Raw genomic sequence first — 15,628 nt, 5'->3', positions numbered from 1 at the left:
TAGCCTACATACATCGTAGGATATCGCTAGTGCACGAGCATAAAAATATACTTATTTGTTTCGTTATAATCAAAATTTAGACCATGCACCATTTCAGCCTTGCAAAGTTGCGCTCTTTGTTTGTTTACTACAAGTTGCTAGGCAGGCAAACCCGCCGTTTTTGATGATGTTTTTCCACCCATACATAGGACTCGGTAACATTTATTCCATCATCTTTTAGGCCTAATTTGGTCTTCGTTTTGGTAAAGTTGAGTTTGTGACGACTTTCAGGCCTGCTTCCAACTCTTCATCAGTTTTCTATTCCAAAAGGTTTTATTCTAAGATTTAGACCAGGGGTGGGGAACCTGCGGCCCGCGGGCCGCATACGGCCCGCTTGCCTTTTTAAAGTGGCCCGCGTCAACATTTTGTTAAAGTACAGCATAAAACTTAACATAAAAAAAAACAATAAAATGTTTATGTACAAATATTTACTTGAAATGACTTCGACACTTCCACGTTTGACGCCAAACGTACAAAAATTGCCACACATTCAACCACTTGCTGTATTTGTGACGTAACAGTCACTCGATTCTATTTGTGACGTAACAGTCACTCGATTCTATTTGTGACGTAACAGTCACTCGATTCTATTTGTGACGTAACAGTCACTCGACCTCTCCTTGCAGTAATTGCCATGTGGTGTTAGTTTTAAATTGATTTTAGAGCTATAAAATGTATTCGGTATAACGGAGCTAGGGTATTCCAGAAGAATGGAAAAATGTTAGTCGAATTAAGTGATAAACCTGAATTCCATGTTTGTTGCAAATAAGTACAGCAAAGAAAAAAATCTGGAGCGATGAAATATAAAAAAATCCGGAGCGATGAAATATAAAACACTTGTGTGCTTAGGGCATTTTTACACGGAATTTGAAAATAAAAAAATATTTGGCCCGCCCGAAAATGTTGTGCAATTCATGCGGCCCGCAGTACTAAGTAGGTTCCCCACCCCTGATTTAGACCTAACTAGCACCAAGACAAACATATTCTTGGGCTTGATTTTGCGTTGAGTTGAATTTTTTCCGCTTGGTGAAAGAAATCATAGCTACACAATAGGACTAAAACAATGACAATAGCGTTTAGGAAGATATACCCTTGAAACTGTATTACCCTGCTTGCTTCTAACACTGAAAAAAAATTGTTGCCTATCACGGATTTTCGCATGTCACATGTACAATGTTATGTCACTATTTTAACTGTTAACGATTACGATATAACACCAGAAACAGACGTCGCCGGTATATTAGGCGTGACGTCACTAAGGTGTGTCGTCACAAACGGTTTACAAACAATAGGTGAATGTGACGTCGGTTGATCCAAGACAATCCTTGATTTTCGCATCAACGCGTTCAGATTGAGCAACTGTGAAATGATTTTTCCAATCGCCAACTTCACCTAAAGACAAAATCACGTTGTTTGAAGTTGAACATAATGACCTTTACGCGCTATTTACGTGATTCGTTAATGACAATGACGACATCAACCATTGATGACATCATGTGACAAATGATTTCTTCAAACTGACCTTTGCGCAAATTGGCAGTCTGGAACATTTTTACATCGTTAGAATAAGATGAAATTTCCTGCTTCATATTTCCAAACGAACATTTTTCCTCAATTTCTGAAACTTTTTCCTCCGTTATTTCCACGCCAAGGAATTTCGCAAGTTGGCGCAGTTCTTTTTTAAAGTCCTAAATATAAATGCAAATGTTGTGGTAAAAATAAATCCTAAGCAATGAAAAAACAAAGCAAACAAACCTTCTTCAGGTCTTCATAGTAGATAAAATAGAAGTTTTTGTCATCTTTGTGTTTGTACCAAGACAGAAGATGGTGCGGATACCATTCACCGGGTAAAGTACCTGACGGTAGAACACCTAAAACGATAATGGTTAGATAAGTTTTGCGAAAAACCGCATTTTCATTTGTGTCAAATCAATAAATGACAGTCAAAAATAAACGGAGGGCTTGTTTAACAAACTCGATGTTACGTAAAAAAATTGATCACACAATATGGCGTCGATGCATTTACCATTTATGGCGTTGTCGAGGTACACATCCCAGCCATTATTGACGAAAGGTCCAATTCCTGGATTTTTGCTCACAAGCTTCTTCGCAAAGTGATAAAATGAAACCAGCTGGTCCTTCGGGTTGCGCATCACGTACACCACCTAGCGGATAAAAAAATATTTGTTGCAGAAAAGTTCGTTAAAACATGTATATTTTGAAAACAACAACTGATTCAATCATAAACATAACCGCCAAAAACCTGTGTATATAGAATACATTATGCAGACGTTTCAACAATCACTGTTGTCATCATCAGTGCAGGTAGTCAATCCAGCTGTAGAACACGTTATATAAAGCACTTAGGATTGACTACATGCACTGACCACAGTGCTTGTTGAAACGTCTGCATAATGTATTCTATATACACAAGTTTTTTAGCTGTTATGTTTATGATTAAGTTACTCAAGTCCGTGTATAGTGTTCCTAAATAACTGCTTCAATGTGTATATAGCATCATTTTTTAGACCAAGATAAAAGTGATACACACGTCAAACCACATTAAGAAAATTATACATGTATAAAGTGATGTTGCAGTATTTCCTCATTTCCGCCCAATGCGCATGTTCACAAACAACACAATTGTCACGTAGCCTAGCACTATGACTAAGCATAATCCATGTCCTTCACTGATATTTGCCTTTCCAGGTCGGTCTGTCACCTATTTGTTTAAGCGTTTAGCGCTGTCACACCTAAAAGGAGGAAAAAGGGAAAACCCGAAGCTCCCTAACTTTCCTGAGGCTGATGCCTGTTTAGTAAAACATTTAGGTTTTGCTGTTTGGCTATAATTTTAAACCAGTGTTTCATACCAGAACGGAATAACGGAACGTTATAACGGAACGAAATAAATAGTTTTTGACTCAAATAGCAGAAATACCAAAATAAAAAAACATTGAAATACCGGAACTGAGCGAAATACCGTTATTTTTTATTCCCGTATTTCGTTCTGGACATTTGACATGAAACAATTGCAGAAAATTTCTCGCCGTTAAGCTATAATAAAAATTGAAGCTTCTACAATTTACATCCGTTTGACCATCATTGACAAATGTTATGTGACGTAACAACTACCGGCAATAATTCTTGTGTGTTGCAACTTTCTTTCTTTTTTCGCTTAATAGTTGTAAAGACCACAAAGAAATGTTCTTTTGTTAAGCCCGAAATACCGAAAAATACCGTTATAAATTTATTTCTGTCAGACCGGAACAAAATGAAAATATCGGTCCAGAACGAAATTAATGATTTGCTCAGAACGAATAACTTTATTTCGTTTCGTTCCGTTCCGGTATGAAACACTGTTTTAAACAAATGTTTAAAATAGTAGGTGTTGTTTGAGTTAAACCGACGGTTTCCCGGCTACTGTTGGTGCACGTCCTTGGGATTTGCCCATACCAAATGTATAACAAGACAATATGTAGGCTGGGTTTGGGGCGCAAAAGTAGCTGTGTATATTCTTTGACAAAAATGTGTTCTCTTTTTTGACGATGAAAATATGGCAGGCCTACTTCAGGCTATGTATGACTTTACCTTCGCATTCTCTTTCTTCCATCTCTCGAGGTTGATTAGCTCAGCAGGCAAGTGTGTGGCAATCATGCGCCGTTTTATCGGGAGTCGATCAATTATGTTGAACTTCTTTACTGCAAAACGGTGTGAAAGTATGTCAATCAAATCGTGAATGTAGTTTTTGTGGATATTATTAGCCCTGGTAATTCCATTTTGACCTTTTAACTTTGAACTTACCACTTCCGGATTCAAGTAAGCCAATGCTTAAAGGTAGCTGTTTGATCAACTTTAATTCCTCGTCGTTTGACAAAAGATGACGTAAAATTGCCATCATCCAATTTGTACCTGTACAGGAGACATTCATTATAAAACATCACTAACTTATGCAAATGTGAGCAACCCGACCAACATTGGCGCCATATTTCAATAAACAATACTTGATTAGGTCAAAACAACATTATTAAAACTAACCTGTTTTGGGGTATGATGCAAGCAAAACGTCTCCCTCTTTCAGAGACCAGTTGTCGTAAGCGTATTTTCCCAGTTCTGGTGTGAAGGGTGGAACAAGTCTGAAGCCTTTCCAGCTTGGAATTTCTCCAGTAGCTGTTTTTTTAACGTTTTCCTCTGAAAATGCTTCGCTCAACTCCATTAGATCTTTGTACAAATCAGAAGGCAACATTTTCTGCAAAGGTGACTCCATATTGAAGTTTTTGGTTCGTTTCGACAACTGGCTGCTGAAAAAACTTTTTGTGCAATCTGCAAAACAAAACGCTTCCATGAGCTATAACTCAAGTCACCAGGTAACTGTGTAGGATTGTGTTTAATACAGAAAGATTAATAAGCATAACACTAACTTAATACTCAATAATACTCAAATGAACCGGATGTATGAAAAACATTATGATCTACTGTAACTTAAAACAGAGTCGCAATAATTTCCACTAGCTAAGTCGTTTTGCCTTACACATCGATGTAAAGCAAACAAATTTGGCAGTCACAGCAGGCGGGCGAAACTTATCAATGCTTGATGTTTGCTCAAGTATAGCGGATTCAACTTCTCAGTATTCAAAAAAATCGTCCAAGGTACCTTTTATGACGTAACAAGTGAAAATGTCACGTGTCCGTTTGTGACGTCACTACAGGATTTGAGTAGTTCTGTGATTTTCGTGCGAAGATTTTAAAAATATCAACGTCTTACAATTGCTGGTGGAACTACATCCATGCATCTTTACCGAAGAGGATTTCTTGTGTGCTTTGGCCAAAAAGTTGGCAAACATTTTCGCGCTGCGTACCGGCAAATCCAACTGTATTTTGTGGAAAGGACTTGAACATCATTACGAAATATTGGCGCATGCATATTTATTTACACCGAACAGTTATCGGTATTTAGTAAAAAGCATGATGTAGTTTTGCCGAAACAAGGTATTCAGGTCTTACAGATCCCTCACACACCAGAACCCGGCTGCAGCCTTAATAGTTTATGCTATATCTGCCGTTTGTTTACACAGTCAGTAATCCTGCAAAGACATATGGACATGATTCATAATGAGCATTATTCAGCAAAAAAGCAGCATTGCATAAAACTAGGTGAAAGTTCGCAGACCGAAAAGAACGTGATTCGGGCAAACATTGTTGGGAGAAAATCACATCGCCACGTTGTCAAATATGGCGTCACAAGCAGCTCTTGCTACGTGACCAGAAAATTTTTGGTAGTTTGGTAGAAGGGCCAACAATATCCGGAGACCTTAATATTCAATACACAAAGAAAGTCAATGCACCAGATGTAGGTTTTTTTCTGGGGGTTGAAGCCCAGGGCGCCCCTGAGGATGAATTTTATTCAGTAGTATATGTCCAGGGTTTCCAACGACTTGAAAACAAAATTAAGGACAACAGAAAAATTATTTTTTTTCTACGAACCATGACATATCATATGCAATATTTAGGCCAGAAACAATCTGTTCCAGCAACCCTTGTTCCTAGAAAATACTTCGTGCACCTCACAACAGCGTAGGTCTAGGTTTCATTTTATTTGTAAGAGGGATTTGACTAGTAATTCTCGGGAATGAACGGTCACGCGGCGGGAAAGCCCCTAAAGGGAGATTGAGTAAACGTCAATCAGTTGACTTGTGTAAAACCTTGCCTATTTCGATCTCCTGTTTTGCCCCTTTTCTTTTTGGCAATTTGTATATTGTGTACATGCCTAAGATTTTTTTCAGCAATAGAGCAGGGTAGATAATGAGTTCACTAATAGCAAGAATATGTAAAGTTCTAAACTACAGTGTATGAATTATTTCAAAACAATATTATACAATTTGAAAACCTCAATGTAGCCTACCTACATCGTAGCATATCGCCAGTACACAAACATAAAAAAATATTTATTTGTGTCGTTATAATTAGAATTTGGACCATGAACTATTCTAGCTATGCAAAGTTGCGCTCTTCTTTTGTTTACTACAAATTGCTAGACAGGCAAGGGCCTAAAACCCGCCGTTTTACGAAGCTCCTTTTCCACCCATACATATGCTGTATGCCATTGTTTCGAGTGAGGCAAAACAGAGAGAAAGTGAATGTCCGAAAACCTCGAGTATAAACCCCGCATACCACTCTACATCAGTCTCTCGGAAATTTTACCCTAACTTAAAGACTACTAAAAACACATACTAGGGTTATGTTTTTGCGATTAGTATTTTTCGTTTGGTGTAAGAAATCATAGCGACACAAAAGGATAAAAATAATAACAATAGCGTTTGGGACGATATACCCTTGAAAGTCTAGACTCTAGAGAAACACTGTATACTCAGTGACACAAATATGTTAAATTCCCTGATTTTGTTGCTGCTTGTGACAAATTTTCGGATATCACATGTGCAATGTGATCTCACTATTTTAAATGTTTTCGACTGCGATCTAACACTAGAAACAGGTAAATTTGACGTTGTTTTTCACAAATAATAAAAACATGACGTCACGGGTATATTAGGCATGACGCCACTAAGGTGTGTCGTCACAAACGGTTTACAAACAATAGGTGAATGTGACATCGGTTGATCCAAGACAATCCTTGATTTTCGCATCGACACGCTCGGATTGAGCAACTGTGAAATAATTTTTCCAGTCGCCGACTTCACCTAAAAAAGTAAAGTTGTATAAAACTAGAATGGTGGCTTTCTGATATACTTCCATTTTATATATTCTATACGATATTTACCAATTTACTATACACATCATTTGATCTACACATATGATTGTTTTTGTAAACAAAAACAAATGGGTCCCCACACGCGTGTTTGTGCGGATTTACGCTAAACTAATGTTGCGGTGATTTTTAAATTCTTAAAACAAATTTTTAGAAAGCATTAACTCAACAATGAAAAATTTTGTTGTATTTTTTTGCACTATTATTGTCGTATAATTACAAAAACATTAAAAAAGAACGAAACAAATACTTTCAATTTAATCTCTTGCTTAACTTTGTTTCGTAAAACGAGTTTTTCATTTAACTTTGTTTCGCAAAACGAGTACCATTGACATGTAGTAACCTTTTAGGATGCACACACCAAACGACTGTTTGACCTTTTGACACCGTTTTCAATAGCACGCCGTCCTTGGTGTTCAACAACACCGTTTGACCTAATTTATACACGCCTTGGGTATTTGATTCAAAAAAAAAAAACGCTACGTTATGACGAAAGAAAGTTCTGAACTGTGTTAGTAATACCTACTAATTGACCTTAAGTAACCCGTGGTCATGCAGCGGCCAACCTGACAACGAGCATTTAAAAAAACTTTTATCTTGTAAAAAAGTCAAGTTTATTTTTTTACATTTAGTTTGTTTAACAAAGTTTTGCTTGACATTATACGAAACCGAAGCACGCTTATTAGGTTTAAATCGCGTCATAAGTGTGAAACCTTTGCCGAAACTGAAAATGTGAGTGATAACTTAATAAAACGACATAGCATTGCTGTGCAAAACAGTTGATTTCTAATCACCGAAACGACGTCTCGTAAAACGTCTGTCCGACGTCAAGCTGAGCCTTCCCGCTCTGCCCTATTATTCGTAAACGTACTCTCTTGGGACTTCTGCCTACAGTGTCTTTCTTGACCAAACGAGCGTGTGTCGCTGGGTCATTCGGGGTCAAACTTCAGGTGGACCAAGTTCAGATTAATATTAAACATATGTCCAAATTTGAATAAATTTGAAGCACTCTTTCTTTACTAAACGAGCGTTACAAACCAGCGTTAAAAATTTTACGTTTCGGGGGCCTGTGGGTGAACCGCTGGGTAACTTGGGGTCAAACTTCTGGTGGACCAAGTTTGGATTAATTTCTAACATATGTCCAAACTTCAATAAATTTGAAGCACGCTTTCTTCACTAAACGAGCGTTACAAACCAGCGTTAAAATTTTTACGTTTCGGGGGCCTGTGGGTGAACCGCTGGGTAATTTTGGGTCAAACTTCAGGTGGACCAAGTTTGGATTAATATCTAACATATGTCCAAATTTGAATAAATTTGAAGCACTCTTTCTTGACCAAACGAGCGTTACAAACGAGCGTTAGACAGAAAAAAGAAAAAAAGAAAAAAAGAAAAAAAAAATACGGACAAAAACAATATGTGTCCCCTTCAGGGAAGGGGACCCATAATAACTGTTCTATAAGTTATTTCAAAACATACAAATTTCAAGTACCGGTCCGCCAGGAGCTTGTTACCGGGCCGTATAAAATTTTAAGCGACATTTTTGCGTGTGTTTTGTTGCAATTATCGCTTTATAAGAAATTTGCCTTGACAAATAAATGGAATAATTCAATTTACTACGTAACGTGACGTCATCAACGATACAGAATGACGACAAAGTTGAATTGTTCAAAGTAACTGACCTTTGCGCAAATTGACTGTCTGGAACATCTTCATATCATTAGAATAAGATGAAATTTCTTGCTTCATATTTCCGAACGAACATTTTTCCTCAATTTCCGAAACTTTTTCTTCCGTTATGTCCATGCCAAGGAATTTTGCAAGCTTACGTAATTCTTTCTTAAAGTCCTGAATATATGCGAAAGTTGTGGTTAAATTTTAAGCACCTGACGCATGAACCATATAAACCTTTTTCAGGTCTTCATAGTAGATAAAATAGAAGTTTTTGTCATCCTTGTGTTTGTACCAAGACAGAAGATGGTGCGGATACCATTCACCGGGTAAAGTACCTGACGGTAGAACACCTAAAACGATAATCGTTGGATTCCGAAATAAGCGAAAATATGTCCATTTGTGTCAAATAAATAAATACCACAAAAATTTAATTTTACGAAGGCTTGTTATACAAACTGGATATTAAGGTAAAAAATTACCAGAAAATAACGTCGACGTATTTACCATTTAAGGCGTTGTACGCTTCCCTTTAAGGCGAGGTACGCTTCCCAGCCATCATTGATGAAACGTCCAATTGCTGGATTTTTGCTCACAAGCTTCTTCGCAAAGTGATAAAACGAAACCAGCTGGTCTTTGGGGTTACGCATCACGTACACCACCTAGCGGACAAAAAATATTTGTTGCAGAAAGATTTGCCAACGAATGGTTTTGACTATTACTTTACTTCTATGTGTACTTGACATCCTTTAGGCTGAGAGAGAAAAAAATATTCTTTAAACCACTTTAAGTAAACTATAGTTTGATGTAGATCCTTAAAATGATTTTGCAGATTTCCTTATTTCTGCCGAGTGCGCATCGCCGGAAGAAATCATTGCCGAAAAAGCACAAAATAAGCAGCACCCAAACTTTCAATTAGATGGACAACCGTGCCAGAAGTTAGTGTCACTTAGCCTACCACTATGCCTAAACACAAATCATGACCTTTACCGATATTTGTTTTTCCAAGTCGGCCTGTGAACTATTTGTATAGGCGTTACGGCTGGTCACACTTAAAAGCAGTGTTTCATACCGGAACGGAACGGAACGTTATACCGGAACGAAATAAATAATTTTTGGTCCAAATACCGGAACGAAATACCGAAATAAAAAATATTCAAAATACCGGAACGGAACGAAATACCGTTATTTTTTATTTCGGTATTTCGTTCTGAAAAAATCCAGGATAGTTGCTTTAAATGCTTCGTTCATCAATTAAAAATCATCGTTTTTTATTTGTTTTAATACAATCACAATTAAATCACTATGACATCTGTTTTGTCATACATGTTATGTGACGTAATAACCACCAGACAACCATCTTTGTTTGTTGCAACTTGCTTATACCTGGTTTGGTTAACTTATTTTAGTGTTGGTAAGCAATGAGCATTGATATTTAACGTCATTAGATATTTTAGCCTGTGTGTGGAACTGTCTTTAGAAGACTTTTGTAGGTTTAAGTAGTGGAATAAGTGCGGGTTATGATTGGTATCATAACAGTGATACATGTTACGATTTTCGTTTTTATATTATTGCCAGGATATTTTAGATTAAGGGATGGGTCGAAAAAGAACAAACCAAGCGTGGAATTTTTTTACTGAAGTAAAGAAGAAGCAGAAAGTTGAAATAAAATGCAGGCATTGCGAATTTGTTTTTGAAGGGATGGCTCATGGCGGAAACATGTTAAAACACATAAAAAATGTCCATGCTGCTGAATGGATTGACTTTCAAAGAAAAAAAAGTGCCATCGCAAATAAGAAAGCTGAGAAACTTGCCAAACAAAAAAACTTTTTTAAACCAAACAACAGCCAGCAGGCCGACAAAATATCTGTAAATGTCCAATTTCAAGCATGTCCAGAAGACATTAAGCAATATGCTATAGAAGCGGTCACCAAAAATGGTCTCCCTCTTTCAGTGTTTGAAGCGTCTGGTGTCAAAAAAATGTTAAACCCTCTTCTAAAGTCAGCAGATCTCACACTTGGCCGCAACAAGATGAGAGATTTGACGATCGAGGCAGCTCAACACAAACGAGAAAACTTAACCGAGCAAATGAAAGGTAAACTGGTTTCTTTGAAAATTGATTTGGCTACGCGCATGGAACGCCATTTTATGGGGATTAATGTTCAGTTTGTCAACGGGAGTGAACTTGTTTTAGCAACATTATCCGTTCAAGAGATGACAACTCGTGCCAGAGCAGTTGATTTAGTTCCGGTTATAATTCAAACTTTGTCGTTGTTTGGTGTCCACATGTCGCAAGTTTATACACTAACCACTGATAATGGCAGCAATATGATAAAAAGCGGTTGTTTGCTACGTGATCTTGAAGAAGATGAACAGAACAGCAGTGACGAAGAAAATGATGACAGTGATTGGCAAAGTCCAGGAACCGACAGACAATTGCTTCAAGAAATAGAAATGTGTTTGTTACAAACAGATACGTCTAGAGGTGGGCCAATTTCGGTTAGATGCGCTGTGCATACGCTACAGTTAGCTATTTTAGACGCCTTGAAAGATTCTGTTGCAAACAACACGATTGTTAAGGTAAGGGCTGTGGCTAAAATTCTCCGAAAACCAAATGTTCGTTTGGCTCTCAGACACAGAAAGCAAAAAATGGCTGTTCTTGATGTTGAAACACGGTGGGGCTCGACATACATGATGTTTCGTGGTGTCATAGACTTGCGAGACACAATTGACGAAATAAACACGCAAGGTGTTCCTGTTGCAGGACTTTGCTTGTCAGAATCGGAATGGAACAATGTACGTCGCATTGTTGATGCATTGAAACCGGTGTTCGACGTAACCAAGATTTTACAAACCCGAAATATTGCTGGAGGGGAGTTCTATGCCCACTGGATTAAACTAAAGACACAATTATCTGATTATGATAATCCTCTTGCAAGAAGTATTGCCAACAATCTGAGAAGCAGGGAAAAGTGTTTGCTTGGCAGCGCAGCTCTACTTGCTTCAGTATATGTTGATCCGAGGTACCGTTGTCTTCTCTCAGCTTCCGAAAAGGGCGTCGCAAGAGCACAGCTGCACGAGATGTGGTTAAAACTAAAAAAAGTTACAGACGACAGTCAACTTGAAATGAGTCCAGTCGCCAGCACTTCCAGTGAGCAAAACAGTCCGGAAGGATACCAAAGAGCTGGGAATAGAGGATTTGATTCAGAAGATGACCTAATTGAAAAGTTGTTGAAAGCAAAAGATTTGGAGCAAAATACTTACGGAAACCTTCCCAAGGCGACCGAGTTCAATGACGCCCTCGACGTGTACGAACAGTCCAAGCGGGTTGACAAAAAGAAAGATCTTTTTCAGTATTGGAACAACAGCTCTTCTATAATGAAAGCAGTAGCACAAGTGGCAGAGGGGCTACCAGTTACACAGGTTTCGGTAGAGAGATCATTTTCTGGGCTTAAACTTATTCTGGAAGCCAAACGCAATCGCATGAAAGGGGACATCATTGAAGCAATTATGTTGTTGCGAAATAATGTGTGATATTAGTGGCAATAATAAATTCAACTTCACTCCGTGTTTGTGCGGTTTGTTTTTGGTAGCAAAAGCACAAGGACCGAAATACCGAAAAATACCGTTATTAATTTATTTCGGTCAGACCGGAACGAAATGAAAATATCGGTCCAGAACGAAATAACGAAATAAATAAATTCCTCAGAACGAATAACGTTATTATGTTTCGTTCCGTTCCGGTATGAAACACTGCTTAAAAGGAGAAAGCGAAAACTCGAAGACCCCGAACCGCCGTGAGACTAATGCCTGTTTAGAAAATCAGTTAGGTTTTGCTGTTTAGGTATGATTTGATTTCAAATACATGTAAAAATAGAAGGTCTTGTACGAGTCACAGCAGTGGTTTCCCGGCTACTGGTGCACGTCTTTGGAGGGGTTTGTCAATACCATATGTATAGAGACAACATGCAGGCTAGGAACGCAATAAACATTACTGCAAAGCAGCCAAATGCTGCTTACTAAACTTAAATCAAAAACTGACGAACTGTAAGTGGAAACTGACGAACTCTAAGCTTGCATACACCGGTCATTATTTTGATAGGTGTATCGGCAATATAACCGAATAGTAGCGCCAAAAAGTGTGCCTTTTCTGGTAGTCAGCATAAACCAGGCCTTTACACTTGGAGTATTACACGTCCTATATTTTAGAAAGACAGGTCCATCTTTTTGAACTTTCTGTATTCGCAAAATATATAAATAACAATTTGGCCATTATAACGGCCAAAATACACCCGCAGCGAAACCGCAGATTAAAATTAACAATTTGTAATAGGCCTACCATATACGTCCTCTTAGGCCTACCATACGACATGTCCTCCTTTTTAACAAAAAAACAAGTTGTCCTCCCAGGACAAGAAAAAATGCCTAAATGTCCTCCTTTTTAAGGAATTTCTGATTTATCAAAAACATATGTGACAAATGTGTATTTGAAAGCAGCCAAATATACATCTTCAGCTTATTTTTTAACGAATACAGGTTTTACATTTTATGAAAATGCAAGCTTATTTTTGGTGTTGTGATCAACGTTAAACTTTATCCAAACTATTGTATACCGTCAAATTTCTGAAGCTTTTATTTTTGGGGCCCTTAAAGTATTTTTTGTTATGTCAACAATGCGTCCTCCTTTTTTGGGATGGAAATATTGTGGGCCTAATTTGTGAGAAAGTTAAACTCCTCTTTTTTGGTGATGAAAATATTTCAGGCCTACTTCAGGCTATGTATTGACTTTACCTTCGCATTCTCTTTCTTCAATCTCTCGAGGTTGATTAGCTCAGCGGGCAAGTGTGTGCCCATCATGCGCCGTTTTATTGGAAGACGATCAATTATGTTGAACTTTTTTACTGCACAAAATAGTGTGAAGGTAAATCAATTAAATCGTAAAATCAATTGAATCCTGTTTTGGTGGTTATTATTATCCTTGGGAATTTCTGGTTGACCTTTCAACTTTGAACTTACCGCTTCCGGACTCAAGTACGCCCATAGTTAATGGAAGCTGCTTCATCAAATTTATTTCCTCGTCGCTGTACAAAAGTCGACGTAAAATTGCCATCATCCAATTTGTACCTGTACAGGTGTGACGTTGTATTATAAAACATCACTAATATTTGTTACATATTTGTCCACAATCTTGTAATTTTGGCTTTTTAATTGAAAATACTATATATTAAGAAAACCATAACAAATCTAATTGAACATTTAATTGAAAATACTATATTAATAAAACCATAACAAATCTCACCAGTTTTGGGGTATGATGCAAGCAAAACCTCTCCCTCTTTCAGAGACCAGTTGTCGTAGGCGTATTTTGCCAGTTCTGGTGTGAAGGGTGGCATGAGTCTGAAGCCTTTCCAGCTTGGAATTTCTCCCCCAGATGTTTTTTTAATACTTTCCTCTGAAAAGTCACCACCCAACTCCATAACATCTTTGTACAAATCAGAAGGCAACATTTTCTGCAAAGGTGACTCCATATTGAAGTTTTTGGTTCGTTTCGACAACTGGCTGCTGAAAAAACTTTTTGTGCAATCTGCAAAACAAAACGCTTCCATGAGCTATAACTCAAGTCACCAGGTAACTGTGTAGGATTGTATTTAATACAGAAAGAACAATAAGCATAACACTAACTTAAAACTCAATAATACTCAAATAAACCGGTTGTATAAAAAACATTATGATCTACTGTAATTCAAAACAGAGCCATAATAACATCCATTCGCTTAGTCGATTTGCTCTTTTAACTCTACGTAAAGCAAACAACTCTGTCGGCTACAGAACAGGCGGGCGAAGCTTATCAATGCTCGATGTTTGCTGAAGCATAGCAGATTCAACTCAACTTCAGCATTTTATAAATGGAGCAAGGTACCCTTTATGACGTAACAAGTGAACATGTGAAAATGCCACGTGTACGTTTGTGGCGTCACTAAAGGAATTGAGCAGTCTTGCGATTTTCGTGGGGCCATTGAAATGTAAATAGGTCAACGCTTGACCTACATCACCTATCTTTGCACAAGTGATTTTCTCTTATGCCTTGGCCTAGTAGAAGTACCGGCAAATCAAACAGTATTTTGTGGGCGAAATTTAAACACCATTACGAGTTATATGCAATGGTGGGATTCCATTTTTTTGTCAGCCGGTTCTATCACAAAAGTCATATTTTTCAGCCGGTTTTGTTGCAAAAAGTGCATTGACAGTAACCAGTAATGCTAACCGGTTCGCTGATCTCATAAAATTTCGTGAGACGGTTCTATAGAACCGGTACGAACCGTTTGAATCCCACCACTGGTTATATGCGCGTGCTTACTCATTACCACCGAACAGTCTTCATATCGTTGATTTAGTGAATACCATGGTGTAGTTTTGTCGCAACAAGGTGTTCCAGCCTTACAAATCCCTCACACACCAGCACCCGGCTATGGCCTTACTTAATTGTTGTCGACTCTTGCTTTAGCTGTCGTTTGCATTTACAGTCAGTAGGCAACGTTTGCACAGATCTCTATTTATTTCGTTACCCAGCATTTCAATTAATTTGTAATTGTAACGCTACCGGTAAATTATTTCTTGCAGATAAACGGACATTATTCAGCAAATCTAGCAGCATTGGAGAAAACTAAGTGAAAGTTCGTAGACGGAAAACAAAGTGACTCGCGTAAACATATTTGGGAGAAAATCACTTCGCCACGTTGTCGAATATGGCGTCACAAGCAGCTTCTTTCAGCCCGATTTCTTTGTGTTGGCTACGTCAGTGGTTCTCAACCGCCGGTCCGCGTCAATTTTTCTGCCAGTCCGCCAAATATATTACAATTTTATATCTCAATTGCAAAATGCAAGATGTTGAAGGCTTGTCCATTAATTAAACAATAAACCATCCAATTTTAAGCTGATTTAAAGAATATTCACGTTCCGTAATTTGCAGCATGTCGTACGTCAGAATGCGGTAAGGGTGGTGGCAAAACGTAAAAGTGCTAAAGACAGCAGCAAACTTCTCATTACATTGAATTTTTCATATTTCTTTAAAATTGCATATTTTTGTCGTAATTCCATGTTGGATTGATTTTGTAAGTCCACCGGTCCGCAAAAAAATTGTTGGTCGTTTAAGGGCCA

General features: G+C 37.9%; 2 protein-coding genes across 2 annotated transcripts; both read right to left on the bottom strand.

Annotated features, from left to right (window-relative positions):
- Positions 1-1,190: 1,190 nt before the first annotated feature.
- Positions 1,191-4,406, bottom strand: LOC145225122 (cytosolic sulfotransferase 3-like). The gene is made up of 7 exons (XM_080091771.1): positions 4,075-4,406; positions 3,841-3,948; positions 3,628-3,737; positions 2,066-2,204; positions 1,795-1,910; positions 1,562-1,727; positions 1,191-1,431 (listed from the first exon to the last, which is right to left on the bottom strand). Exons 1-7 carry the CDS (start codon positions 4,379-4,381, stop codon positions 1,319-1,321), a joined length of 1,059 nt encoding a protein of 352 aa, XP_079947897.1. The 5' UTR covers positions 4,382-4,406; the 3' UTR covers positions 1,191-1,318.
- Positions 4,407-6,272: 1,866 nt separating this feature from the next.
- Positions 6,273-14,080, bottom strand: LOC145223648 (cytosolic sulfotransferase 3-like). Its single transcript, XM_080090049.1, has 8 exons — positions 13,770-14,080; positions 13,487-13,594; positions 13,262-13,371; positions 8,978-9,132; positions 8,911-8,915; positions 8,708-8,823; positions 8,482-8,647; positions 6,273-6,734 (listed from the first exon to the last, which is right to left on the bottom strand). Exons 1-8 carry the CDS (start codon positions 14,074-14,076, stop codon positions 6,622-6,624), a joined length of 1,080 nt encoding a protein of 359 aa, XP_079946175.1. The 5' UTR covers positions 14,077-14,080; the 3' UTR covers positions 6,273-6,621.
- Positions 14,081-15,628: the final 1,548 nt, after the last annotated feature.

The sequence above is a fragment of the Phallusia mammillata genome, chromosome 4 (assembly GCF_965637545.1).
Source record: "Phallusia mammillata chromosome 4, kaPhaMamm4.hap1.1, whole genome shotgun sequence".
Taxonomy (NCBI): Eukaryota; Metazoa; Chordata; class Ascidiacea; order Phlebobranchia; family Ascidiidae; genus Phallusia; species Phallusia mammillata.
The sequence above is the reverse complement of the archived record's forward strand: the minus strand, read 5'-3'. Positions and strand labels throughout refer to the sequence as shown.